At 51.3% G+C, this 26,965-nt stretch overlaps 1 protein-coding gene across 2 annotated transcripts; it reads right to left on the reverse strand.

Moving 5' to 3' along the window:
• Positions 1 to 1,586: 1,586 nt before the first annotated feature.
• On the reverse strand, positions 1,587 to 26,965 carry PTGS1 (prostaglandin-endoperoxide synthase 1). 2 transcript variants are annotated; one of them, XM_055400335.2, is made up of 11 exons: positions 26,877 to 26,965; positions 26,694 to 26,783; positions 19,908 to 20,024; positions 19,344 to 19,484; positions 18,845 to 18,988; positions 16,081 to 16,262; positions 15,886 to 15,969; positions 13,723 to 13,969; positions 10,920 to 11,206; positions 4,712 to 4,859; positions 1,587 to 2,708 (listed from the first exon to the last, which is right to left on the reverse strand). In XM_055400335.2, exons 1-11 carry the CDS (start codon positions 26,881 to 26,883, stop codon positions 2,353 to 2,355), a joined length of 1,803 nt encoding a protein of 600 aa, XP_055256310.1. In that variant the 5' UTR covers positions 26,884 to 26,965; the 3' UTR covers positions 1,587 to 2,352. The 2 variants fall into 2 exon arrangements, with proteins under 2 accessions (XP_055256310.1, XP_088697289.1); XM_088841163.1 differs by lacking the exon at positions 26,877 to 26,965 and having other exon boundaries at positions 26,694 to 26,820.

A 26,965-nucleotide genomic window follows, 5' to 3' on the forward strand; every position in this document is an offset into this window, starting at 1 on the left:
GGAACTCTCAACCCAAAATGGGAGCATGAAGAAGCTTTTCCAACCTCCACCTCACCCTCTGACCTCTCCTCCCTCGTTGCTTGCTATGGGGGTCTGTGTGGCTGGGCAGAGCCTGAGGGCTCCAAAGTTCAAGCAGGGTAAGAGAGTGTGAGTTAGAAGGGAGATCACGCTCACCTGAATTCTCTCCTTTCTTTGCTTTCCTCTTTATTGTCTGCTCTGCCCTCGCTGGAATGTGAGCTCCATGCAGGCTGAAGCCTGTCATTTCCTAAGACTTTGAACTTTATAGGAGATATTTTTTAATTATTATTTTATTATTGAGGTAGAGTTGATTTACTATATTATATTTCAGGTGTACAACATAGTGATTCAATATTTTCATAGATTATACTCCATTTAAAGTGAAAGGGAAGTCGCTCAGTCGTGTCCAACTTTTTGTGACCCCATGGACTGTAGCGTACCAGGATCCTCCATCCATGGGATTTTTCCAGGCAAGAGTACTGGAGTGGGTTGCCATTTCCCTCTCCAGGGGATCTTCCCAACCCAGGGATCGAACCCAGGTCTCCTGCATTTTAGGCAGACGCTTTACCGTCTGAGCCACCATACTCCATTTAAAGCCATTATAAAATAGTGGCTACATTCCATGTGCTGTGCAATGTATGCAATAAACTACAAGGACGTATTGCACAGCCTTATCTATTGATCACTCACTGCTGCAACCCCAAGTCTGAGACAGCAACTAGCATGCAATTAGGAATATAAGAATTTGTGACTGAACAAATACCCTGCAAGTAAGGTGGAGGATACACCCCACCTCTGCCCTTGACCCTGAGCCAGACAAGCAAGATCAGGCCTGGAAGTGAGTCAAACCAGGAAGCAAGAGGAAGCCGGATGGGGGAACAAGCACAGCTTCAGATTCAACCAGACCTGGGTTCCAATCTGACTCTGGCATGTTGGGGGCATGTCACTTAACCACCCTAAGTCTCCATCTCCTTTTTTGTTTTTTGCTTTTTTAAATGTTTTTGTTTTGTTTTCTGGCCACGTGGTATGTGAGATTTTAATTCTCCAACCAGGAATGGAACTCCTAGCTTTGCAGTGCAGAGTCTCAACCACTGTGTCACCAGGGAAGTCCCAGTTTCCTTGGTTTGGAAACAGGGATCATACCATCAACTTCACACTGTTAGGCTGAAAATAACCAAGAAATGAAATATGTGAAACTGGCACAGAGTAAATGCTCTCCTCCCCAAATGCCTTTCAGCTCTGTTGCATGCTCAGTAAGAGAGGAAGTTGCTCTAATCAGATGGTGGGAACTGAATGCCACATTTCCTGGGGCTGGGAAGTTGTGTATTTTGGGAGAGCAGCCTGGAAAAGGCAATGCCTAACCCATGTCAGGAGGGTGGGGGTGGGGTTGGGAGGGGCAGGATGAAACATCAGTGATGAAAGATCTAGACAGTGACAGGCCCCGGGGATCCCAGAGGAAAATCTCCTCCTGCAAACCTCCAGCACATGTAGCCTGTGGTCAGGAGAAAGGTCATTTCCGTATTACCCCTGCTTCTGCGGGTGGGATCAAAAGAGATACAGATAGCAGGCAATTTGGAAAAAGCATTTTATTAACTTCATGAAAAACAGCTGCCGTGAGTTGAGACCTGGATAAGGACAGAGCTCTGGTGGCTTCCAACCAATGGCCTCAAGAAAGCCACCTGTTCTCTCCATATCCAGGGTCTCATTTGGGGTCCCACTGAGAAGACGAACACCCCACTTCCTTGCCCCCTCCATGCAGGCACAGATCCAGGCAATGCGTTCTTGTTGGACATGAGATCCTCCTGCTCCGTGGCTGTCTCACTGAACAGGAAAATGAATTCTCAACACTCTAGACATTCAGATCAGGACTGATCTAGAACGCCAGCCACTGTTGTGGATCAGCAACTAGGAGCACAACATCCTGGATAACCAGCCAGAAAGTCAACATTCTGGAGGGCCACCCAGAATTCTAGGATGCAAAATAAGAACCCCCTCATGTTCTAGATGATTCCATCAGGAGTCCCATATTTCAGAATGCCTAAATTCCGGATCAACTAGAAATCTGACATTCTAGGTGGTCACCCAGTGTTCTGGCATGCTAAAGGGATAACCACTCCTAACATTCTCGATGGTACACCAGGAATTCAGCATTCTAGAATGACAAACAAGAACCACAGTATTCCAGACTATGGGGAGAGACCTAGAGTTCTAAATGTCCACACTGACGCTCTCGACACTAAATCAGAAACCCAACGTCAAAGACAATCCACCCCTCGGCATTCTGGAGCGACAAGCAGGAAGCTCTACCATCCGGAATGCTGCTGCCTGGCCCCCTCAGAGCTCTGTGGGTGGCCGCTCCACCCCAGGCCTGTCATCCTGGTGGGGGTCTGGCACGTGGAAGGAGACGTAGGGACAAGTCTTGGTGTTGAGGCAAACCAGCTTCTTCAGCGTGGCCGTCTTGACAAGGTTGAAGCCCACCTCACCACCAAATGTGCTTGCCTTCCAGTATTCTGGAGAACAGATGGGGTTCCCTAAAAGGCCCTTAAGGGAAAAAGGAGCCCCCATTTCTATCATACTCTCCCCGAAGATGGAGTTTGGATGGCACTTCTCAAGAAGCAGCCCCAGGTAGAATTCCAAAGCATCGATGTCTCCATACAGCTCCTCCAACTCAGCTGCCATCTCCTTCTCACCTGCAAGAGTGGGGAAGCCAGAGTTAGAATTGTGATGCCATCCATTAAGGTTCAGGAGGGAACATTCTAGGTCCACCCTATTCCAGGGAGAAGAAGGGACTTCAGAAGGTCAATTTGAGCAAATGTGCAGGTGACCTAAAATCTGGCCTGGCTGACTGACCCTGCTCCAGGGCTGCCTGGAGAGAAGGAATTTGCTATTGCAGGTGGAGTCAAGGGCCTGGATCTGCAACCAGGCAGTGTGTACCTTGAAACAACTCACTCCATATCTCTGTGCCCTGATTACCTGATCCTTACAACAGAGAGAAGCTTCCCATGTTGTTTCCTTCATGGGCAGGTTTCAAGGCCTTATCCTGGCCCAAGACCCTGCACTCCACTGGAGCTTCAAGTTCATACTTGTCCAGGTTCACACAAAGATTTAGCGACAGTGTTCTTTCTGTCTCTCTGGACTGTCACGGGAAACAGACGTGGAGCATTGCTACACGTTTCCTCAAGTCCACCCTCCATGGGGCACCAGTATACGTCAGGGGTCAGGTCACATCCTGGTCATAGCCTTTCAGTGGCCCCTCATCATGTGTGATAAGAGTTTCCGAACTTGGCTTCCCAACAACTGGGTATCTTGAGCAACAACAAATATTTATATATATATATATATATAATACATATGTTATATATGTGAGTGTTACATACATGTGTGTGTTTTATATATACGCACATATGTATATATGTATACATACTATTGTGTCTATATACGTATCCATATATACACACACACATATATATTCTTGGGCACCACCTGTGTGCTAAGTCTAGGCCTACTGAATCAGAATCTCTAGACGAGACATCTCAGATTTGGTATTTTTAATTAGTTTTCTAAGTGAGTTTTAGGAAGCTGGTCCATAAATGGGATTTAGGAACCACTAGTACTGCAAGGAGATCCACCCAGTCCATTCTAAAGGAGATCAATCCTGGGTGTTCATTGGAAGGACTGATGCTAAAGCTGAAACTCCAATACTTTGGCCACCTCATGCGATGAGTTGACTCACTGGAAAAGAGTCTGATGCTGGGAAAGGTTGGGGGCGGGAGGAGAAGGGGACGACAGAGAATGAGATGGCTGGATGGCATCACCGACTCTGTGGACATGAGTTTGAGTGAACTCCGGGAGTTGGTGATGGACAGGGAGGCCTGGAGTGCTGAGATTCATGGGGTCGCGGAGTCGGACACGACTGAGCGACTGAACGGAACTGAACTGAGACAGAATAAAGAAGGCATTGGAGAAGGCAATGGCACCCCACTCCAGTACTCTTGTCTGGAAACTCCCATGGACGGAGGAGCCTGGTAGGCTGCAGTCCATGGGGTCGCTAAGAGTCGGACACGACTGAGAGACTTCACTTTCACTTTTCACTTTCATGCATTGGAGCAGGAAATGGCAACCCACTCCAGTGTTCTTGCCTGGAGAATCCCAGGGACAGGAGAGCCTGGTGGGCTTTCGTCTATGGGGTCACACAGAGTCAGACACGACTGAAGCGACTTAGCAGCAGCAGTAGCAGACAGAATAAAACTCAAAATCTTACCATAGAATCCAAAATTCCACATGGTATGAGCCAGCCTCCTATCACCAACTCCACCCTCTTCCCTAACAAGCCTCTTGCTCCAGCCACACCTAGGACTGTTTTCCCGAATAGGCCAGGATCTTTTCAAGACTCATTCTTTTTAACCTCTGTGCTTTTATACTTTCTGTTCCTCCACCTAGAAAGTTCTTCCCTCTGTTCTTCACTGGCAAATCCCTTTTTATCCTTCAAACCCAGCTGAGAAGCCACCTTCTCTCCCCAGGCTGAGTCATCTGGCAACCCTCGCCATCCCTGGTACCATGCTCCCACTACCCTCAAATCTCACGGTCACAGGGCTGGTCACATGGATCACCCCGTTCTGTCTCCTCAAGGTCTCCCTCACTTCAGTGTGAGCCCCTGGAGGGCAGGAATTGTGGCCAGGAAGCAGCTGCTCACCTGTGAGCTCCTGGAAAGAGGTGTAGGGCTTCATGCCAAACCTCTTGCGGTACTCGTTGAAGGGCTGCAGCCGCAGCTCCCGCGATTCCTTGATGACGTCCACGGCCACATGAAGGATGTGGTGATCTATGTTCCTACCCCCACCGATCTGCCAAGAGATAAACACAGCGGTGGTCTGAGAGTCAAGCCAGATTGTCCTGGAGAAGAACTTCCGGTCAGGAGGCCTTCCTGAATAGAAAGCATGGCTCAGTCTAGCAAGCACCATGGAGAAGGCAATGGCAACCCACTCCAGTACTCTTGCCTGGAAAATCCTATGGGCATAGGAGCCTGGTGGGCTGCCATCTATGGGGTCGCACAGAGTCAGACACGACTGAAGCAACTTAGCAGCAGCAGCAGCAAAGCACCAAGCTGGGAACCCTACCTAGGTCTGCATGGCCACACTTCTCAGCTTCCTCATCTTATTTAGTTATTTATATTTTTGTATATTTGGCCACACGGAGTGGCAAGCAGGATGTTAATTCCCTGATTAGGGAGGGAACCCATGCACCTCTGCACTGGGAGCTTAGAGTCTTAACCACTGGACCACCAGGGAAGTCTCATCAGCTTCCTCATCTTTAGACTGCAGAGTGGGCCAGGAAGACGTCTCTAGTCACTCACTGGACATGTGGTTCCCCAGTCCTTTGGATTTAGGTGAGGACCTCCAACATCCTGTTAAGGAAAGTTCTGGAACGATCAGGTACAACTAGGACTCTGCAGAGGAAACGGCCAACAGGGCCACAGTCAAGAGCATTTGGCAACAGATCTGGCATTTCAGATCCAGAAATAAAAGGCAGAAAGGTTTCTGAGCTTTTAAGTGATGGAAACAGATGGATGAACAAACACTATTTTGAGGGGTCAAAAAATTATGGTTTTCCTGGGATATTTTTTAAACTCTACCTGGCAGAACTGACATGTGTCTGTCGTTCCCCAAATCAGTTCTTATCACAGAACAAAGATGTTTAGTCTTTTAAAGGATCTTGCTGAGGAACCGGGGGCTTCCCAGGTGGTGCCAGTGGTAAAGAATCTGCCTGCCAATGCAGGAGATATAAGAGAGACAGCTTCAATCCCTGGGTCAGGAAGATCCCCTGGAGGAGGGCATGGCAACCCATTCTGGTATTCTTGCCTGGAGAATTCCATGGGTAGAGGAGGCTGGTGGGCTATAGTCCATAGTGTCCAGCAGAGCTGGACACGACTGAAGTGACTCAGCACGGACACATCCTGAGCAAACGTTTTCTATTGTTTTCCACTCTCTGTAGCACAGAATTGAGATTAAACAAAATTTACTGAGTGTCTAGTATTAAAGAGTGAGCCCCTAATAACCGGCTGCCACTAGAAAAGAGAAACCAAGTTAGGAGGTAGAAACACAGAGCATCAAGTCACTTCATCCAAACCAGAAAACGTTGAACACAGGAATGCAGGTGACCCCATCTGCTTCTCCTTCTTTTTGCCAAGCCTCCTGGGAGAGAAACTGTTGTAAGTTAGCAGGGAAGGAGCTAAAATCTTGCCATGAAAAGTGTAATATATAAGCGCATTTAGTTTACGTAAACAGAGCTTTACTCTAAGACCAAGAGGCAACACCCTGTGAAGGGATGGAAATGGGGTTCAAAGCCCAGGTAATCTGATGAGATAAAGAAAGTGCTTCAGAGGGAATTCCCTGATGGTCCAGTGGTTAGCACTTTCACCTCCCAGGGTCCAGGTTCCATCCCTGGTCGAGGAACTAAGATTCCACAGCCAGGCATGCATACTAAGTCATTCAGTCCTGTATCTCTCTTTGGGACCACTTGGACTGTAACCCGCCAGGCTCCTCTGCCCATGGGATTCTTCAGGCAAGAATACTGGAGTGGGTTCCATGCCCTTCTCCACAGGATCTTCCTGATCCAGGGATCAAACCCACATATCTCATGTTTCCAGCATTGGCAGGTGGATTCTTTACCGCTAGTGCCACCTGGGAAGCCATGAAGCACAGCCCCCCCAAAAAAAGGACTCCAGAAAAATCTGATTCATAACTGTTAAGGAGCATAGGTCTAAAGAAAGTTCTATTGCTCAGGATGAATTGATAATAATGACCAAGAAAGAGTTCAGTTTGGATAAAACAAGGACAATTGGGTAAGAAAGAGGAAAAGCATACTTGGCTGTAAGTATACACCCTGAGAGAAAGCCAACAGAAGCTGGTGCCAATCTCAGCTGAACTGGGAGGCTATTGTGTGTTGACTTGGGTGTGTCCCCAAAGATACGTTGAAGTCCCAAGCCCTCTGCACCTGTGAATGTGACCTTATTTGGATATAGATGTGATCAAGGTCATACTTCATCAGGGTGGGCCCTAATCCAACAACTGGTGTCCTGATAAAAAGGGGAAACAGAGACACAGGAGGACTCCACATTGTAGTGATGCTTCTACAAGACAAGGAACCCCAAGTATTGTCCATCACCACCAGAAGCCCAGAGAGGGGCAAGGACCAATTCTCCCCTGGAGACTTCAGCAAGAGTATGACCCTGCCCACACCCTGATGGTGGGTTTCTAGCCTCCAGAACTAGAAAGATAAATTTATAATTGGTACTAATACCATTTGTGTTAACTCTAAGGGCTTTCTAGAGAAAAGTTTAAAGATGGATCTCTCAATGGCTTAGATATTAGCAATGTGTTTAATTAGCAATAAATGTTTAATGGATGCTTGGGTGGATCAATGAATAAAAGACATTAATTCTCAGGTGTCAGGTGGGAATATTTCTTTCCTTTTCTGGATGTTTCTAGCTCAGATGGTAAAGAATCTGCCTGCAATGTGGGAGACCCAGGTTTGATCCCTGGGTCAGGAAGATCCCCTAGAAAAGGGAATGGCAACCCACTCCAGTATTCTTGCCTGGAGAATTCCATGGACAGAGGAGCCTGGCAGGCTACAGTCCATGTGTGCATGCACGCATGCTCAGTCATGCTCACTCTTTGCAACCCCATGGACTATAGCCTGCCAGGCACCTCTATCCAAGGGACTCTGCAGGCAAGAGTACCAGAGTGGATTGCTGTGCCCTCCTCCTGGGGATCTTCCTGACCCTGGGATCGAACCGGGCCTCCTGCATTACAGGTGGATTCTTCACTGCTGAGCCACCAGGGAAGTCCAGTCCATGTGGTCTCAAAGAGCCAGACATGATTGAGCAACCAGTGATTTCACTTCACTACTTTATTTATGGAGGAAAGCCCAGTAGCCTAACAGTCTTAGCATCTTTTTCCAACCTCTCCCACTCACTGCTTATCAGAAGAGGAGTAACGTAGTATCTTACCAGAAGTGGAGTGACGTGGTGAGTTTTAGAGAAATAACTAGGTGTGCATCGTACAAGCAATCCTCACTGCTGCTCTTGAACTCAGTTGACACCAGGGAGTATGCTTCCTCTCAGACTCCTTGTTCTGGGGGACCAGGAGGAGGTTGGGAGATATTTTCCTTGTTTTGATGCCTCTAATATCTTGGTAGCCAAATTTGTCTAATCTGGGGATTTAGTATTAAAAAGCCTGCTTGTCAGCATAGATTATTTAAGTTTTCTAGAATCAGCTTTATCAGTAATAAAGGTGATATTTTAAGCCTCCATAAAAGAAAAATTAAAAAGGAAAAAGAATAAATGTCTGCAGCTTAAAGCCCCTTGGTTTGTGGTCCTTTTGTAGCCCTGGGCAACAAAAACAGGGACCATAGGCAAATTACTTATGCTAAGTCTCTGTTTCCTCCTATGCAAAAACGAGGACGGTGGGAGCATCTATCTGATATGGCTCTGGTGGAATCAACATAAAGAATACAAAGCAGCTATCACGGTGTTGGTCACAGTAACCCTGAAGTGCGTTATGGAAATTCTCAGGGGAAGCCCTGTTCTATCACTTCTCACACTCTCTTCGATATCCTGAGATATCCTGAGAACCTTTGATATGCTGGTCCTTCTGCCTGGTGTCAGGAAACAGCAGGAATCTTTACACACATCACCAGGGTCACTGCTTGAAACATCTTTGGAAAACCATACAGCCCCCAACACAAGTGACTGTCTCTACTCCTTTCTGTGCCCCTACAAAGAACAGAGACCTTAACCCCATTGGTGGCAGCCTATGCTAATTGCAGTCAAATTACCAGGAGGAAATCCAAACCCTCATGGTGCCACACCTTCATGGTAGGGCTTAGGGATAAGGAAGACAGCGCGGCAGGGTGGGTAGGAAGCTAGGATGGAGGAGAGGGGAGCTCCCAAACATGGGAAGGGAAGATTGAGGAGGGAGCTGGTTAAACATCCCAGAGGAAGGACTAATAGCTTACTTGGGCTGCCATAACAAAGTGCCACAGACTGGATGGCTTAAACAAATAGAAACAGAGACTTGCCTAGTGGTCCAATGGTTAGGACTTCATGCTTCCACTGTGGGGGACATGGGTTCTATCCCTGGTCAGGGAACTAGGATCCCACATGCCAGGCAGCACAGCCAGAAAAAACAGATAATAAATAAACAAAAACTTAACAAATAGGGCTTTCCTGGTGGGGGGCAGGTGGTCATCGCCGGGGACACAGGTTCGATCCCTGGTCTGGGAAGATCTCACATGCCTTAGAGCAACTAGGCCCGTGTGCTACAACTACTGAGCCTGTACCCTAGAGACCACAAGCCAAAACTACTGAGCCCTCAAGCTTCAACTACTGAAGCCCATGCACCTAGAGTCTGTGCTCCGCAACAAGAGAAGCCACCGCAGTGAGAAGCCTACACACATCAACTAGAGCAAGCCCACACAGCAACGAAAACCCAGCACAGCCAAGAATAAACAAATGAACAAAAAACCAGAAATATGTTTCCTCATAGTTCTGGAGGCCAGAAGTCCAAGACCAAGGCATCAGCAGGGTTGGTTTCATTCTCAGGCCTCTCTGTGGCTTAGAAATGGCCACCTTCTGCCTTTGATTCCCCTCTGTGCACACCTATATCCTAATCTCCTCTTCTTATAAGGACACCAGTCATAGCAGGACCCACCCAATGACCCCATTTACCCTAATCAGCTCTTTAAAGACCCTGCCTCCAGACACAGTCACATGCTGAGGTCTTGGAAGTTAAGACTTCAGCATGTGAATTTGGAGCAAGGGGAACTTCAGCCCAAAACAGAGGCCTACAAGTTAATAAAGACCTACTCTGTGTAGCCACTTTTGCATATATCACCATACCCCGAATGTCTTCTGGGTCCTCAAACTGCCATGCCCTCTGACTCCTGGACCTTTGTTATGCCACCCCCTCCATCCTAACACAATGACCCCAGGTCACAAATGCTACTTCTTGCCCTGGGAGACCCCTATGCATCCTTTGGATCCCTACTCAACTATCACTTCCTTATCCACAACCCCCAACTCTGGGCCTGAAGTCTGTCTCCAAGTTCCCAGCGCATTGTGGGCTTCTATAATGTGATTCTTAACCTGCTCTTAGAATTCTGAGAACATCGGGAAAGACATTGGCACAGCACCTAACCTGTAGTGAGTGCTCTAATGATGTTAGTCGTCACATGACTGCTGTTCATTTCTAGGGTATGCTGTTATTTACACGCTAACACTCTGCTGAGACTCCAGGGACTGTAGCCCACCAGGCTCCTCTGTCCATGGGATTTCCCAGGCAAGAATACTAGAGTGGGTTGCCATTTCTTCTCCAGGGGATATTCCTGACCTGGGGCTCAAACCCAAGTCTCCTGCATTGGCAGGTGGATTCTTTACCACTGAGCCACTGGAGAAGCCCTTTCTAGGGTAATGAGTGTGAGTGTTATTCACTCCATCGTGATTCCATGAACTATAGCCTGCCAGGCTCTTCTGTCCATGGGATTCTCCAGGCAAGGATACTGGAGTAGGTTGCCATTCCCTTTGCCAGAAGATCTTCCCAACCCAGGGATCGAACTCAGGTCTTCTGCATTGCAGGCAGATTTTTTTTTTTTTTACTGTTTGAGCCACTAGGGGTGGCATTGCCAAAAAACACAAGGACCCAAGAATCACATTGACCTTGTTCACCCCCGTATCTCCAGCGCCCGGAGTAACGCCTGGTATCATTGAATTAATGAAGAACAAGAGGATGAATGGAGGAATGATCCCACCACCACCCTGGAGGGGCGACACTCTCTGCCTTTTACAGAAAACTGGGGTTTGGATCCCAGAGCCCAGCTGCCCTCCCCAGCGCTCCCCTGAGGCTCACCCTCCCTGCAGGCTGGCGAGAAAAGGCGTCCACGAGGGCCTCGACCCCATAGTCCACCAGCATGGAGGTGTTGAACAGAAACTGCTCGTAGCTGTAGTCCTGGGGGCCCACCCGGAAGGAGTCGGGCATGAGCGGGTGCCAGTGGTAGAGCTGGTTGAACTCCATGGCGATGCGGTTGCGGTACTGGAATTGGGCCCCGAACAGCAGCTCTGGGTCGAACTTGAGCTGCAGGAAGTAGCCGCTCAGCTGCTGCACATACTCCTCTATCACAATCTTGATGGTCTCCCCTGGGGTGAAGGATGGGGCACAGGGTCAGCAGAGCGCAGGGAGTTAGCCATCGGGCTTGGGAAACGGGCTGGTTCATGCCAAGGGCCTGGTTTGACTTCTTTCTTATTGTTAAGGTTGTTTGACTTTGTTGGGCCACAAAGTCTTGTCTTTTTGTCACCGGTTGTGAAAATGGAAACTTCTGTCTTAGGCTGGACAAGACAGGAGCCTGTCCCAAGACAGGAGCCACCTGCTAGTCCCATGTTCCACGGGGAGGTCACAGGCCTGACTGAGCATGGCATGGAGAGGAAGTATCTGAGGATGGGTTTTGGGCCACCATCCCATTAAAAGAGGCTTAGTGAGGTCACAAAAGATGGGTACGTGGAGACTAACTTAGTGAGGGAATCTCAGCGGGCCTGAGAGGGGGAGGGTGATGGAAGCTCCCAAGAGACCATTCTCAGAGCTGCAGCAACAAGGGACACGGCAGACCTAAGTGAACTCATCCCGAATATAACCCCCATATCTTCCTATGTATCGAATTCTTACGAGTAATTTTCCTCTGCCCTCTCAGGAACCAGCTCAGAGCAAAGAGCCAGGGAAGACACAAAACGAATCTTCCATAGCAAAATGAAAACTGATGAACTGGCTATTAAAATAAACACATTTTGGCCAATGAGCCAATAGACAAATTGACTTTTAGCAAACTGAGCTGGAGCCATTGGAATTGCAAGCAGCAGACTTGGGTCTAAATCTTGACGTCACCACTTCCAGGCACCTGGGCTGGAGCTGTATGACTTACTCTAAATTCCTTATCTGTAGGCTCAGAGGTTAAAGCGTCTGCCTCCAAAGCGGGAGATCCGGGTTCGATCCCTGGGTCGGGAAGATCCCCTGGAGAAGGAGATGGTAACCCACTCCAGTATTCTTGCCTGGAGAATCCCATGGACAGAGAAGCCTGGTAGGCTACAGTCCACGGGGTCGCAAAGAGTCGGACACGACTGAGCGACGGAACGGAACGGAAAATGTGTATTATAATAACATCAGTATAGGGACTTCCTTGGCAGGCCAGTGGATTAAGACTCCATGCTTCCCCTGCAGGGGGAGCAAGTTTGATTGCTGGTGGGGTGGTAGAACACTGGGGGTAAAACTAAGATTCTCACATGCTGCATGATGCAGCCAAAAAATAAATAAATAAGAAAATAAGTAAAACATGTCCACAAAATTAAAAAAAAATAATGACATCAGTATAATAATATTCACAGGGTCGCTAAGAGGAGTAGACAATGAACACATCTATACTGCTTGGCACAGGGCCTGGCATAATAGGGAGGGTCCACACATGTAGAAGTAGAAATCCCCTCCCCAAACACACATGTCACAAAAGATCAGACTAAGGCTCGCAGCCCCTCCCCACACAGGAAAGCACTCCCTGCATGACATGGTCGGAGCAGCATGAAGTCTGGTGGCAACCAGATCTGGTTTAAGTCTCTGCTGAAAGGCCTTGGAGAATTCACCTACCCTCTCTGCGTCCTAACTTTCAGAGCAAGGATAATCACAGCTGAGTCATAAGGCTGTTGCGGAGGGTTGAATGAAGCACTGGAGGTGCCCTACCTTCGGAGTCCTGCCTTTGGCCACAACTTCATCACCAGTCGGTGTGCTGGGCAGCCCGCAGACACAGACTTGCCCTCTCTGGTCAAAGTCTCTGCAATCCTGGGACTTCTGAGCCAGCCCCTTCTTGTTCTTTAGGTCATTCCTATGCCTGACGCGTGGCTCTTCCAGGCTCCATTGACTCGGCTACTAAAATTGGGAACAGCCATGCCCAGAGAAGCCCAGAGGTGGGGGCAGGGGCTCACTGGTGACTCAGAATGAATACGGTCTGGACAGAAGTGTTGGGGGCCAAGCTCCCAGGCAGGAAACCATCTGACATTTTAAGCTACAGACTCGCCCCCATAGGGGACACAAAAATATCTTGTCCCTGAGTCACCAAGAAGCTACCAACCTTCAGGAAGGCAGATGCATGCAGGGCAGGAAACCCAAGGATTCTGAAGCCTAGGCAAGCTGCGGTTTGACCTGTACTTGCTGAGGATGCCCCCAAGTGCTTCTGGATGCAGTACAATGGGGAAACTGAGACTTAGGTTGACTGATCAGATTTGTTGCCAGCTGCCAGTCAGCTATCACAGCACCTCATTTTCTGAAGGCCTGTTATGTGCCTAGTACTTTCCCATTCATCATATCAACTAATCCTTAAAATCATTATCATTCCCAGGACCCTCCCAGCAGCTCAGTGGTTAAGACTCTGACTTCCAATGCAGAGGATGTGGGTTCAATCCCTGGTCTGGAAACTAAGATCCCATCTGCCACACCGCATGGCCAAAAAAAAAGAAAGCATCATTATTCCCACTGTACAGATTTGGAAAGTGAGGCTCACCTAGGGGAAGGGTCCTGCTCAGGATTCTAATCTCATTGTCCCCAAACCCTCCACTTCCCACTTCTCAGGACAGAGAGGGTGACTTTCCAGGGCAGGGCTGGTGGGAGGCCTCACCGATGAGGATGAGGCGGGCCGTCTGGAAGAGCTGCTCGTCGCCCCAGGTGGGGTGCTCAGCCTTCAGCAGGTCACACACGCGGTTGTGCTCACGCAGCCATATCGTGGCGTAGAGCATGAGCCCAGGAAGCAGCCCAAACACCTCCTGGCCCACGGCCATCTGGCTCTGGGGCGGGATGCCCCGGGGGTAGTGCATTAGCACGGGAGCCTCTTCCACCGATGGCGGGTACACCTCTCCATTGAGCATCTGCGGGATGGAGTCACCTGGTAACCTGGGGAGGGGGCAGGGCGCCAGCACCTGCACAGCTGACCTCCGCCCACTCCTACTGACAGCTGCCCATAACATGCAGGGCAGCTGTCCAGCCTTCCTAACCAAGGCCTGTGGATTCTATCTCCTAAAGCTCTCCTAACATGAGTCCCTTTCTCTCTCCCCACAGCCATCATGCTCTTCCAAGCCACCTTCATCTTCCACCCTGACTCCCCCTGTAAGTGACTCTATCCTCTAGACGTTCTCGGCTCTGCAGTCAGAGCAGTGCTTTAAAATAAGGGTCACCAGTCTCCACGATCTAATGCCTGATGAGCCGAGGTGGAGCTGATGTAGTAATAATAGAAATAAAGTGTAGAGTAAATATAAGGTGCTCAAATCATCCTGAAACCATCCCTTCTCCCACCGGTCCATGGCAAAATAGTCTTTCCTGAAACTGGTCCCTGGTACCAAAAAGGGAGGGGACACTTGCTTTAAAAGATCTAAATCTAGCATCACACCCTGGTTTAAAAAACCTTCCAAGTCTTCTCTCTGCTCTTAGCAGAAATCGGAAATCCTTAATATGACCCACACTCATCAGATGTCCAGCAGCATCTCCCTTGTTTTACTGCCTCAAAGTCACTCAAGCGACTGCCCCTCTCTAGCCTTAATATCTGAGAATCTGGACAGCCCTGGGCTTTTCTTGGCCCCCTTGACTCCTCCTTTTCCTTCATGCAACTCTTGGTTTATTCATAATTCCTAAGGAAGCCTTCCCCAGCCTCTGCACACTTTCCTGGCTTCGCCCTGTGACAGCTATTACAAGTGTAATTAATTATATGGCAGTTTCCTCACTCACTCAGTAAATAAACATCGAGGACCTACTATATGCCAGATACTGTTCTTAGCTTGAAAGATTCAGCAGTGAACCTCTCATCTTGGTTTTTGTTTGTTTCTATTTGCATGGTCCAGCGTGGAAGCCACTAGCCACATGCAGCTACTAAGGACTAGAAATGTGGCCAATGTGAATGAAGAGCTCGATTTTTAATTTCATTTACTTTAGATTTACATTTTTAAATCGAGACCCCAGCTATTGGAAAGTCTTTATGCTCAGAACAACTTGGACATGTGAATCTACTTTCTCAACTGCAAATTTTATGAAATCTAAATGCTGATCAGAATCGCCAATGAAAGTTTGGCACCCGAATTGAGATGTGCTGTAAGACATGGGTCAGAATGTGAAGACTTAGCACAAATAGTGAGATATTTCATTGAAAATTTTTGTGTTGATTACATGTTGAAATGAGGATATTCTGGATATATTGGGTTAAATTTAAAATATATTATTAAAATCAATATTGCTTATTGCTTTTTACATTTTTTAATGTGGCCACTAGAAAAATTTTAATAACTTGGATGTGGCTCACATCTATAAAAGAGGGCAAATGGTACCTAGTTTATGCAGTAGATCTGAGGAGTGCATGAGATCATCACCTATGTGGCTCTCACAGTACTGGACAGTGCAAGTTCAGACAAAAAGTCCTCATGGAACTAGCACCCTAGGGTTTGTGTCTGTGGACTTGAGGGCAGGGCTTACAACTATCACGGCCACTGCTTACCTGCCCAGCACACCACAGTGCCCAATTAATATTGTGGAATGATTAAACGAATAAATGCAGACTGTAACTGTCCATTTTCTGTGCAGCCCCAAAATCCACCTCCCAAGAGAACACGAGAGCCCACATCTGCTCCTTGTCTGCTTCTCTTGCCTGGCACCTTCTCCCAGGGTTTATTATCTCTTCTCCTCCCACGCACCTACAGCTTCTGCCATAGGACACCACCAAGGCCCCCCACCAACACCCTCTGCCAGGGGAGACCGTGGAAGGCCCTTCCCAACATCCCATCCCCAGGCCCAGTGCTACCTGGTACTTGAGTTTCCCATCCTTAAAGAGCCGCAGCTGATACTGACGTTCCAGATTGTCTCCATAAATGTGGCCGAGGTCTACCTAAAGACAGAGGCAGAGTCTACTCAGATCCCTGGGTCCTCCCTCACCAGCGACAACCGACCTGTGCCACATGTGGCCCAGAGAAGTCCGGAGCCCCTCCTAGGTGCTCACCCCGTGGCCTAACGCCTTGGTGAAGCCAGGACCCATCTTGCCGGAAGTTTTGAAGAACTGATGGGTGAAGTGTTGGGCAAAGAAGGCAAACATGAGGTTGGTGCCCTGAGGGTCGGGGATGAACTTCCTCCTGAGCAGGAACCGACGGCTCAGGAACTCGGCATCTGGCAACTGCTTCTTCCCTGATTGGGGAGGTAGGAAAGAGCAGTAGCTGCCTCCTGCCTGGATCTTCCTGCCCCAGAGCCTTCTGGGCTCGCCAGACCAAACTGATTCACACAGGAATCCCAGAGTGGACCCCACGGGACCACCTCCCTCCCACCAGACGGCCCCTTGCACCTTCTCTACCAAAACACCCTGCAAATATTCACAGGTGAAATGGAAGGATGTTTGGAATATGCTTTTAAAACTGAAATATATACATTCAGTTCAGTTCAGTCGCTCAGTCGTGCCTGACCCGTTGCGACCCCATGAATCACAGCACGCCAGGCCTCCCTGTCCATCACCAACTCCCGGAGTTCACTCAAACTCATGTCCACAGAGTCGGTGATGCCATCCAGCCATCTCATTCTCTGTCGTCCCCTTCTCCTCCCGCCCCCAATCCCTCCCAGCATCAGAGTCTTTTCCAGTGAATCAACTCGTCGCATGAGGCGGCCAAAGTATTGGAGTTTCAGCTTTAGCATCAGTCCTTCCAATGAACACCCAGGATTGATCTCCTTTAGAATGGACTGGTTGGATCTCCTTGCAGTCCAAGGGACTCTCATTACCATATGTAAAATAGATAGTTAATGGAAAGTTGCTATATAACACAGGGAGCTCAACCTGCTACTCTGTGACATCCTAGAGGGGTGGGATGGGGTTGGGGGGTAGGGAGGTTCAAGAGGGAGGAGACGTATGTATACTTATGGCTGATTTATGGTGTATGGCAGAAACCAACGCAACATTGTAAAGAAACTATCCTCCAATTAAAAAATAATAATAAGGTGAATGGGATAGATGAAGTAACATTGGCAAATTGTGGACAAATCTTGAAACCTGGAGATGGACACATAGGACTTCATTATCTTTTTCTCTCAACTTTTGTGTATGTTTGCTGCTTTGTACAAGCTAACCCTTCCCCACCTCCAAAAAGAAAATGGGAAAAAACAAAAACTTGGACTCCCCACCCTGAAACAAGTTTGCTGTGTTTGAAATCAGCATTTACTAAGTGTGTGAACATGGAGAAGTCATTCCATCTTTCTGGGCCTCAATTTCTTCATCTATAAAATAGGGCAAATGATATCTCTGTTAGGCAATGGATTTGAGGAGTGCCCGTGTAAGCATGACAGGAAACCAGTGAGATGGAACCTCTTAAATCAAAAGTCAGCAAGCTTCTCCATACACGTCCAGACAGTCAGTACTTGAGGCTTTGTTGACGTATGCCCTCTGTTCCAACTGCTCAGATTCACTGGTGCTGCAGGAAGGCAGATAACACCTAAGGAACATGACTGTGTCTCAGCTAGACTTTATTTGCAAAATAGGGGGTGTGGCGGATTTGGCCTTCGGGCTGGAGTTCACCAATCTCTGTCAATGTCAGATGACTTGGTACCCGAGACTGCCTTACAGAAAAGGCAATCTTTCACGATACATCTAGGAGGCCCAATGTCAATAGAATAACTCTTTAGATTGAAACTACTGACTGATTTCCTGTAACAGGAAAGGTCATCAAGTACCCGAAAGGGAACTCACCCAAAGGGAAGTTAGAGGGAGTAGTCTGCACACTGTAACCTGGATCTATCACTCAGATTACCACTGAGCATCATTGACTCAATGGACATGAGTTTGAGCAAACTCTGGGAGATAGCGAAGAACAGGAAGGCCTGGCGTGCTGCAGTCCCTGAAGTCACAACAGTCAGACATGACTGAGCAACTAAATAACAACAAAGGACTGGGGCCAGCGAAGTGTTGGCAGAGTCCAGGACCCAGCTTTCCTGGCAGAATGATCACCCTTTGGGAGTAGTAGCTACATGGGTGAGTGCAAACTATTGGAGTAGTGCCTTTGAGACCCAAATAAGGACACGATACATATGCAAGGTTCTGAACCTGCAAAAGCACACATCTACGGGGCTGCACGGGACCAGTGCTCAACAGCGCCACCATATGGTGGGAACTGAAGCAGCAGCAGTGGTGGATTAATGTCTCTTTCGCCCTTTGTGTACTTGAAGCTGAACGGATGGCTCTAAATTGAGTAAACCCCGAGGTCTGGGGACAATCAGGAGTGGATGAGGGAAGGTCCTGGGAGGAAGACTCTTGCTGATGAGACCACGTAGGTTCTTGAACAACTAAAGAAAAACTTTGATTTTATGTGTAAACTACACAGATGAAGCACGTAAGACTGTTCACATTAGTAATGAACCAAACTCAGAGTTGGCACCCAGTAAAAAGCTCACTATTCTTTCTTTCCTCCATTCCAACTTTTAAGTCACCCTCATCGCAGCAGGATCCCACCCACTTAGTAGACAATGTTTGGGTGAAGAGGCACCCTGGAAATACTGGAGCATTAGTTTGACTCTGCCACTGACCTCAGACAAGACCCTCCCACAACCTCTTTCTGTCCCCTTTCCCCAGTCCTGTCCTCATCCCTGGTTCTGGATATGCACGTCTTGCCTTGGTCCACTCATCTGTGAAATGTGTCAGTCATTGCTCTTTTGCTTGCTTTTTCCCAAAGGGAACGGAGCATCCCCTGTGACCCACCACAGGCTCAGCCCCCTCACCCCATCACCATTACCTTTGGTGCCCATGGGCGTGGGACAGTCTCGGGGCACGGAGGGTAGAATCCGAGTATAATAACTCACATTGGAGAAGGACTCCCAGCTGATGTAGTCATGTGCTATGTTGTAGGTGGGAGGGCTGGGGATAAGGTTGGAACGCACTGCAGAGGGTGAAAATGATGGTGACAAGGGATTCCTGCCTCCAGTTACACCCCTCTTCCCCACCTTCTTTTGGGTTGTTTTCTTGTTTGTTTTTGGCTACCCTGCACAGCAACTTGTGGAATCTTAGTTCCCTGACCAGGGATTGAACCAGCGCCCTCGACAGTCAAAGCACAGGGTCCTACTCTGGACTGTCAGGGAATTCCCTGGTTCTTTTTTTTTTTTTTAACTTGGCACCCAACCCCTCCCCTCATCCCCAACCACTGCCCTGATCAGATGCCGAGAATTGCAGCAAGTGGCAGGATTTCTTGCTCCCCTAGATTAGAGGGACTCTGTCCCCCCTCCCCCGCCACCCACCTGTGAGTACCAGACGCATGAGTGTGTCCCGGATGAAGGTGGCATTGACAAAATCCCACAGCCAGCGCCCGTGTGTCAGCAGAAAGTGGACGAAAGAGGGGCTGGGCCGCAAAGTCGTCCGGAGCCAGGTCCATATCTCAGCTGTGGGGGCAGGGGAAGCCACTCAGACAGGCCCTCCTAGCAAGATTGGAAGCAGCCAGAGGGGAAGGTGGGAGCTGGGGACAGGGTCCAGGATGGACAAGGGTGGAATTTAGGAGTCAGTAAAGCAAAGGACCTTGGGAGTGTTGACACGTGACAAAGCCAGAACCAGACGGGGGTCAGGAGACAGGACCGGGGTTGGAGGTCAGTAAGGTCGGAGCTGGGCAGTGAAGACTCACTACAGAGTCCATAAGCAGGGAGTGATGTGTCAAGAGTAAGGGCTTGAGCTGGAGCCAGGTCAGGGGCAGTGTCAGAGGTCAAAAGCAGGCAAGGAAAGAGGGCCGTGGCCAGAGACAAGGGTAGGAAGTGGGGGTCTTGGAGGATGAGCCCAGGGGAGAAGGTGTAGGGGCTGGAGGCCCTGCTCACGGATGGTGCAGTTGGGGCCAGAATAGCCCGTGCGGGTGCAGTCACACTGGTAGCGGTCAAGGCCGAAGCGAACACAGATCCCCTGGTGCTGGCATGGATAGTAACAGCAGGGGTTCACTGTGGGGGAGAAACAGAGATCAGGGACACCTCTCGTTGGGGCCAGAGGCATGGAGTCCAGTCACAGCTCTGTTCTAACTTACCCAACATCTGTGTTCCCCTCAGGGCCCACTCTGTCCCCACAGCCATGAACAGAAAGCCCCTGGCCCTTCCAGACCTCGCTCTGGGTTTTCAGTCACGTCAGGCCACCAAAGGAAGTCCTCCTTCCCTCCCAACTGCCACCAAAGTGGTGCAGATGCGTCCAGGCCTCGGGCTGGGCAACTGAAGGCAAGGCACACAGCTGGTAAGATGCCGCGGCCACAGGCTTCTAGAGCATTCACTCTCTGCCACGTCAGAGCCAAGGGCAGAATTTATGGGGTTCAGAAAAGGGACAAGGATTGGGGTTCTCGGGCCAGCCTCTAGCCTCTGGGCACCTGGATACTTAGAAGATGAGGTCACACACCATCCCTCTATTTTTGCAGAAGGGAAGGAACAGCAGGGGTCCCAACAGATGGGGAAATTGAGGCCAGACAAGGGGAAGCCCAGATGGGTCACCCAGCAAGCAGGACCAGACCACTTGCCCATCCCTTCCCTTCCACCCCCACCCTCACGGACTCAGCAACCAAGTCCAAGGAAAGACATTTCCCAGAACTCCATGGACAGGGAATGGGTTTGAGGGGAGTCGCAGCTCCCATTCCTGATAGACCCAGCCCTGGCCCACATCAGGGTGGGGTCTGGGCTCTAGAACCTTGAGGGAGATCAGGGACCATGGGAACAGGAGACATGTGGTCAGAACACTCTCCCCAGAGGGCGAGTGGAGCTCCGGCATCACCCCTCCCCCCAACCCCCCGGAGAATGGACCTCCGGGAAGTCCCAACTTGTGTCTAATCTGGGTCTCCCCAACCTGGAGAGATCACAGCTTGTGGTCAGGGAGACCACAGCTTCAGTGATCGTCCAATAGCCAGGTCAGAGACTCCTTGGAGCTCGCTCAGTGCTCATTCAGGGCTCAGCAAGGGACTCGGAGGCTTAGGGAGAGGTGGCAACTTGGCCAAGACCATGGAACAGAGTCAGGCCTCCTGCAGACCCAGGGCACCCAGCTCCTGGCAGCGCTCCTTCCCCGGCCTTACATAGCAAATGCCAGGTCCCTCCTGCAAACGTGCTTCCTTCTCTGGGCTCAGAGCCAACATGACAGGGAACTCCAATTCTTTGTGCATCTGATTATCAGGGGTCAAGAGGGCAGCAACGGGCTTGAGGAGCCCAAGAAGTCACCACAGGATTTTGGGATCAGAGAGCACGACCCTCTGGCTTAGGTCTCCTCACGTCACAGAATCATACAAATAGTTTTGCTTAAGCCCTGGAAACTCCCCACGGCCCCACAATAGCATCTCTGTCGCCCCTGCAGGGTGTAAAAAGGAAGGAACCAATCAGAAGAAGTCTGGACAAAGAGGCCTTATCAGACCAACACAGGCGGACAGGCAGGTGCAGGGGGGACCCAAGGCAGGGGCCTGGCAGGACCCGCCTCCTCTTCCCACAGCCACAGGCCCAGAAACGCCAAGGAGCTCTGGATCAGCCCTGCGGCAGGTTCGGAGATCCTCAACTTCTCTCTCCCTCTTGCTCAGAACAGTCTGCTGTTCTGCCGTCCCTCCACACTGCCCAGCTCTCAGCCCTGGTGTGCAGATCATCCCAGCCCTTTCTGGGTTGTTTCCCCATCCCTCTGCCAGTAGGGACCCCAAACCCAACTCAAGAAGTCCTTCCAGTTGATCCTGGGGCAGCCCATCTCGCAACCGCAAAGCCAAAAGCTCTGTTCCTCCCTGACCCAGGCCTCAGTTCCTCCCAAGTAAAGTCCCTCCTAATCTACTGGACCCGGCCCACTACGCATGCACCAGAAAGTCTCCCCAAACGTCCACACTCCACTCTCCCTGGCCCCAGGTCCTAACTCGACCTGCTCTGCTCCACCACAAACCTCCAAGAGAAAGGGCTTTCCTGGGCTTTCTCCTCTCTTCCAGAGGTCGTGCACACAGCTGAGACTCAACTCCAGGTCCTGGAGAGATCCAGCCATCCAGGAAATCTAGATGTGGTGGCCAGAGCTTAACAAGTGTTTGTTGAATTTAAAACGAAGCGAGGAGACCGGCCACTCCAAGCTTGGTCAGAGACTCTCTCATCTCCGCATCCGCTTCTCTCAACTCCCGCCCCCCTCCCCACACACACAGCTGGTTCTGAAGTCTTGCCTGAGAGCTTCCTGCTATGGGCCCAGCAGCAGCAGAGACGTGCCCCCCAGACTCAGAAGTTCCTGCCCAGGGCATCCCTCTCCTGCCAGGAGAGGCCCCTCCTCCTGGACCAGCTGCCCAACTTTCCCTCCCTCCTCCTCCTTCTCCTCCTCCTCCGGGATCTTTCCATAAACACCAGTGGCCCCAGGGCAGGAAAAGTCTCCCCTCAACAAGGGCTGCAGCTGTCTCTTGGGGCCCCAGGGTGTCAGGATGGGCAGAGAGGAGACGGGGTGTCACTTTCCGCCCTCTCCCAGGCTGACCACAGCTGGACTGTCATGACAGGCCAGCAGTCAGGGCTTTTGCTGACTCTCCAACCTTGTGTATCCACCTCACTTATCTGCTCCTGGGGATGGGTGAGACTTCCCCCCGACCCCCCGACACCACCACAGATGAGGGGGCTCGCCCAAGCCCCACTGCTTCAAAGTCACAAGAGGCAAGACTTGAACTTGTTCACTTCCCCTTCTTTCCTCCTCCTGGAGGTGCCCAGGCCAGGATGTGGGGAAGGGATGCGGGGAGGCCGAGTCCCTTTGCTTCATAGGCTGGGGATGACCCTAGGTGAGGCAGGTCTGTGACCTTTCCTTCAAGGTGGACCTGAAAATCTTGAATGAATGAAACCAGGACTCCAGAGGAATCACCGTGCCCTGCCACACTAGAGCTCTGGGAACTAGTCACAAAGGAAGGCCTGCCTGCAGTCTAACTTAAATCCCGCATGCTTTCGTGTGTCCAGTGGAGGACATGCTGTACAATAAACCATCAAGAAAGAGACCTGGGGGATGCAGACGCTGAGTGCAAAGTGTCTGGAGTCCCCTCCCCCCAGCACAGGGCTGGCCCCAGGCAGGGGCTGGATGAAGATTCCTGGAGAGCGCCTGCTCTTCACAGCGTGTCCTCGGGCAGATACCTTGTGTCCTGCGGGCCTCATTGTTCAGTGTTTTCCAGGAAGGAGAAGGGACAGACAGGCTCTAAGGAAACCTCCCTCTCTTTCTCTCTTCTTCTCAACTCTGGATAAAGCCAACTTATCTCCAAATGTCTCGATTCCTTGCATCAACAGGATCCCCGCCCCCCAATCAGCAGAGAACCGGGAAGCTTGCTCTGAGTCTTCAAGCCACCCCAGAGGTGGGGTTGATCAGCAAGCCCATAGCGCACACATTCCCACCGATGAGGACAGCCTGGGGCTGCCTGGCTCCAGAACTTTCTGAGGATGCAGCAAGGAAGCATCCCCTAGCCCAGGAGTCAGAGATCCAGGCAGAGTGAGGGAACACCAAGTTCTCAGGACACAGAGGCACCAGGCAGCAAGAGGGCCCATTAAAGAGGCCGGACTGAAATTCCGTAAGAATAATATTTAGAGAAGTTCCAGGGAATCGGCAGCCAAAGAGAAAAAAAGAGCTCCGAGCAGCCCAGACGTGGGCCCCAGCCCCTACACGCAGCAAGGGCAGCGGCCAGTGGCCAGGGACCACCACACCAGGCCCCGGCGGCCGGAAGAGCCCAACTGGAAAGGAAGCCCCCTCCCAATCCACAGCCCCAGCTGGTGCTGCAGATAGGAGGTGGCAGGCCACAGGAAGCCTACCCCACGTGCCAGGGTTAGCTGGCCTCAGGCCCCTCCGCCTGGCACAGAGCTCTGGTTAGGTCATGCCCCATCCCTAGCCAAGGATGGAGCACTCAGCCAAGTCCAGGAGCTGGAAGGGATGAACTTGAGCATTGAGGATACCCCAGCACAGCCCTATCCTCTGAGCTGGACTCCACCTCCCATCACAAGAGAGGCAGAAGCAGCATCCTCCCCGCCGCCTGCCCCCAGGTAAGCCCTCATGTCCTGGGGGATTGGCCTTTGCTGCCACTCTGGGGACTAGACACAGGCTTCGGCTTTTCAGGGCAGACACCTCTCCTAAGTGTCTGGGCACCTTGGACCTCAGTTCACCCAGAGACTTGGCGATGGGAAGGCATTGAAGCCTTCAGCCCACCCCCAACCTGTCCTCCGTCCTTTCCTCGACCCCTGCATCAGCCTCCTTCGTGGTCCTCCAGCCTCCAGTCTCACCTCCAAGTCATCCACCCCGTCTCACTCCCCTGCTCCCAGGGGGATATCCTGAGACCCAAGTCCCACTCCTCACTCTGCATCCAAAGGCCCTTGTCCGCCAACACCTGCCTCTGTCCTACGTCTTCCTATGCCTGTCCACTCCCATCACTCAGACCTTTAAGCTTCTGCTTGTACCCTTTCTTCTGCCTGGAAGAGCCCTTACAGAGTTTGAGAGTAAACCCTCACCATTTTACCTCCCACTCACCACGTCCTCCAGGGTCCAGGTCAAATGTCATCACCTCCAAGAAGCCTCCTGTGATTCCTCACACCTGAGACATAATTGTTACCCACCCCCGAGCCCCCCACACCCCTGAGCTTCCCTCAATCATGGCCAAGGCCCCCTTGGATGGCAATCTGTGGGCATTTCTGTCTCCCCCGTCGGCCGTCGAGCTCCTCCCAGCTCAGTTTCCGGGCTCCAGCCAAGGACTGGCATATAGCAATCCCCTGGGAATGTTTGTGGCGTGAAAAACACAATTCTGTTTAAACACTTACAATATAAAGATAAGCAGAAAAGACTAAAAGCAAAAGGGTACAACCATGGCTCATTACATGCTGGTGAACATACACGAGAGGACAGGAAGAGGCCCTGGGGGCCTGGATGGGGCTGAATGGGGCCTCAGGGGAAGTGCTGGGCTGGTCTAGGGGCTAACACAACAGGCACTGGGATGGTGTGGTCAGCCCCACCTCTGCTACTGGGCTCTCAGACCGATGTCAGCAGAGGCTCAAATGGCTCACCCCCTGGGCCTCAGAGTTCCCTTCTGTAGAATGGGACTAGCGTCTCCCTGGCAGGGCTGCTGTGAACACCAACAACAGAGGTGCCCAAAGCTAGGTTTTACAAACTGTAAAGTGCTGCCCACAGGAGTCTTCTTCCTCGTCTTCCGACAAACTAGACCTCTACACATGCCCAAACTCTTGCCTAGAGCACCCTTTCCTTGGCTTCCCCAAATGCCACGCGCTCAAACCCCCTCCTCCAGGAAGCCTGGTCTGATTCCCAGTCCACAGAGATGTCCTTCCCCTCTGCTCTGAGCACCAAATTCTTTCTCCTCTGAGCATCACAGCAGAAGGCTCAGATCACTCACCATCCTCTCCTGCCCCTGTTTTGCAGATGAGAAATGGAGACCTGGGGAGGTTTCACATAGTTTGGTGAAACTCTGTCCAGACCTTGCATGTGCGCACACACACCCGCACGCACACACACACACGCGCGAACACACACCTGCACACACACACGCGCGTGCACACACACGCACATACACATGCACCCGCACACACCCACGCGCACACACGCGCGCGCACACACACGCATGCACACACGCACACGCACGCACATCCGCACACACACACGCACATACACACGCACCCGCACACACCCACGCGCACACACGCACGCACACACGCACGCACATCCGCACACACACACGCACATACACACGCACCCGCACACACCCACGCGCGCGCACACACGCACACGCACACGCGCACACACACACACAGAAACTGCATGGGGAGGGAGGCGATGGGAAGGAGGAGCTGCATTCCTCCACATGGAATCTGGTACATGCATGGTGCCAGGCAGGGCAATTTTCCAGGATCTGACTTTCCCGGTCATCTCTGGGGTGAAGAAACGGGGGTCCATTGGCAGGGAGAGATGAGGGCAGGGAGGACTCTCCAAAAACACCCTGCAAAACGCCTAGAAAGTTCCAGCCCTGAGTCCACCGTGTTCTGGGTGAGTTTGAGGGCGCTATGGCCCCAACCTGAGCCTCCCTTAACTCATCTGGGCAGTGGGGACCTCCCCGTTGAAGATGCAGTCTCCAGAGGAAGCAACTCAGCCCTGTAAGTGTGTTTCCCCCTCCACTCTCTCCGGAATGGCGGGTGTACCCCGTTCCTCACCCAGGGAGATCGTCTCCACCGGGGCTGGGAATCCGGAAAGGTCCTGGAAAGTTAGAGGCTATAAGAAAACGCGCCAGCCTGCTTTCCCCTGGTGCCTGCGGCTTCCTCCGAAAGGGGCCCGCAGGGGAAACAGCGAGGATTGTTGGGGACCCAGTCGGCTGGGACCGCTGGGGTCCCAGAACAGGTGAGGGGGCCTGAAGAGACGCGGTTCCTTTTCCCAAAGCCGCCCCAGATCCCAGTCTGCCCTTTCCCCCGCAGAAAGAACCGCGTGGGGACCTAGCCCAGGCCACATCCCCGGGGGGCTGCAGAGAGCCCCCATCCCACCGACAGACAGCCCCCTCCCCGCTCCCAGGCCCCGCGAGCCGAAAGGGGAAGCAGGGCGGGCGGGAGGGGACAGGGGGTGAGGGGTGCCGGGCCGGGGACGCAGGACCGGGGGTCTTCGGGGGCAGGAAAGAGGCCGCCTACCTGGCGCGGGCGCCCCGCGGTCCTCTGGCAAGACGGGGGATGGCGACAGCAGCAGGAGAAGCAGCGGGAATCGGAGCGAGATACTCTGCACTGCAAAGGGACAGAGTTGAAGGGCTGAGCCTGGCATTCAAAGCCCCACGCGGAGGCCACAGGGGAAAACGGCGGCTCCGGGGCCGGACTTACGGCTCATGGTGCAGGGTGGCCGCTGCGTGCTGGATTCCAGACTCAGGCTCCTGGAGTGCGTCTCTAACTCTGCCCCGAGCTCCGGCCCC

This window comes from Moschus berezovskii, chromosome 11 (genome assembly GCF_049115385.1).
Source record: "Moschus berezovskii isolate FMDL1 chromosome 11, NW_MosBer_1.0, whole genome shotgun sequence".
In the NCBI taxonomy this organism is placed as follows: Eukaryota; Metazoa; Chordata; class Mammalia; order Artiodactyla; family Moschidae; genus Moschus; species Moschus berezovskii.

Bases quoted from the DNA above. Each gene is read 5' to 3' on its own strand.
- PTGS1 (XM_088841163.1), bottom strand. From the start codon at position 26,820: ATGCCAGGCTCAGCCCTTCAACTCTGTCCCTTTGCAGTGCAGAGTATC. The intron at 16,263-18,844 runs GTAATGGTGATG...CTCCCCAATCAG, and splicing joins CACGCCCATGGGCACCAAAG to GGAAGAAGCAGTTGCCAGAT. The intron at 2,709-4,711 runs GTGAGCAGCTGC...CCACTCTTGCAG, and splicing joins CTCTTTCCAGGAGCTCACAG to GTGAGAAGGAGATGGCAGCT.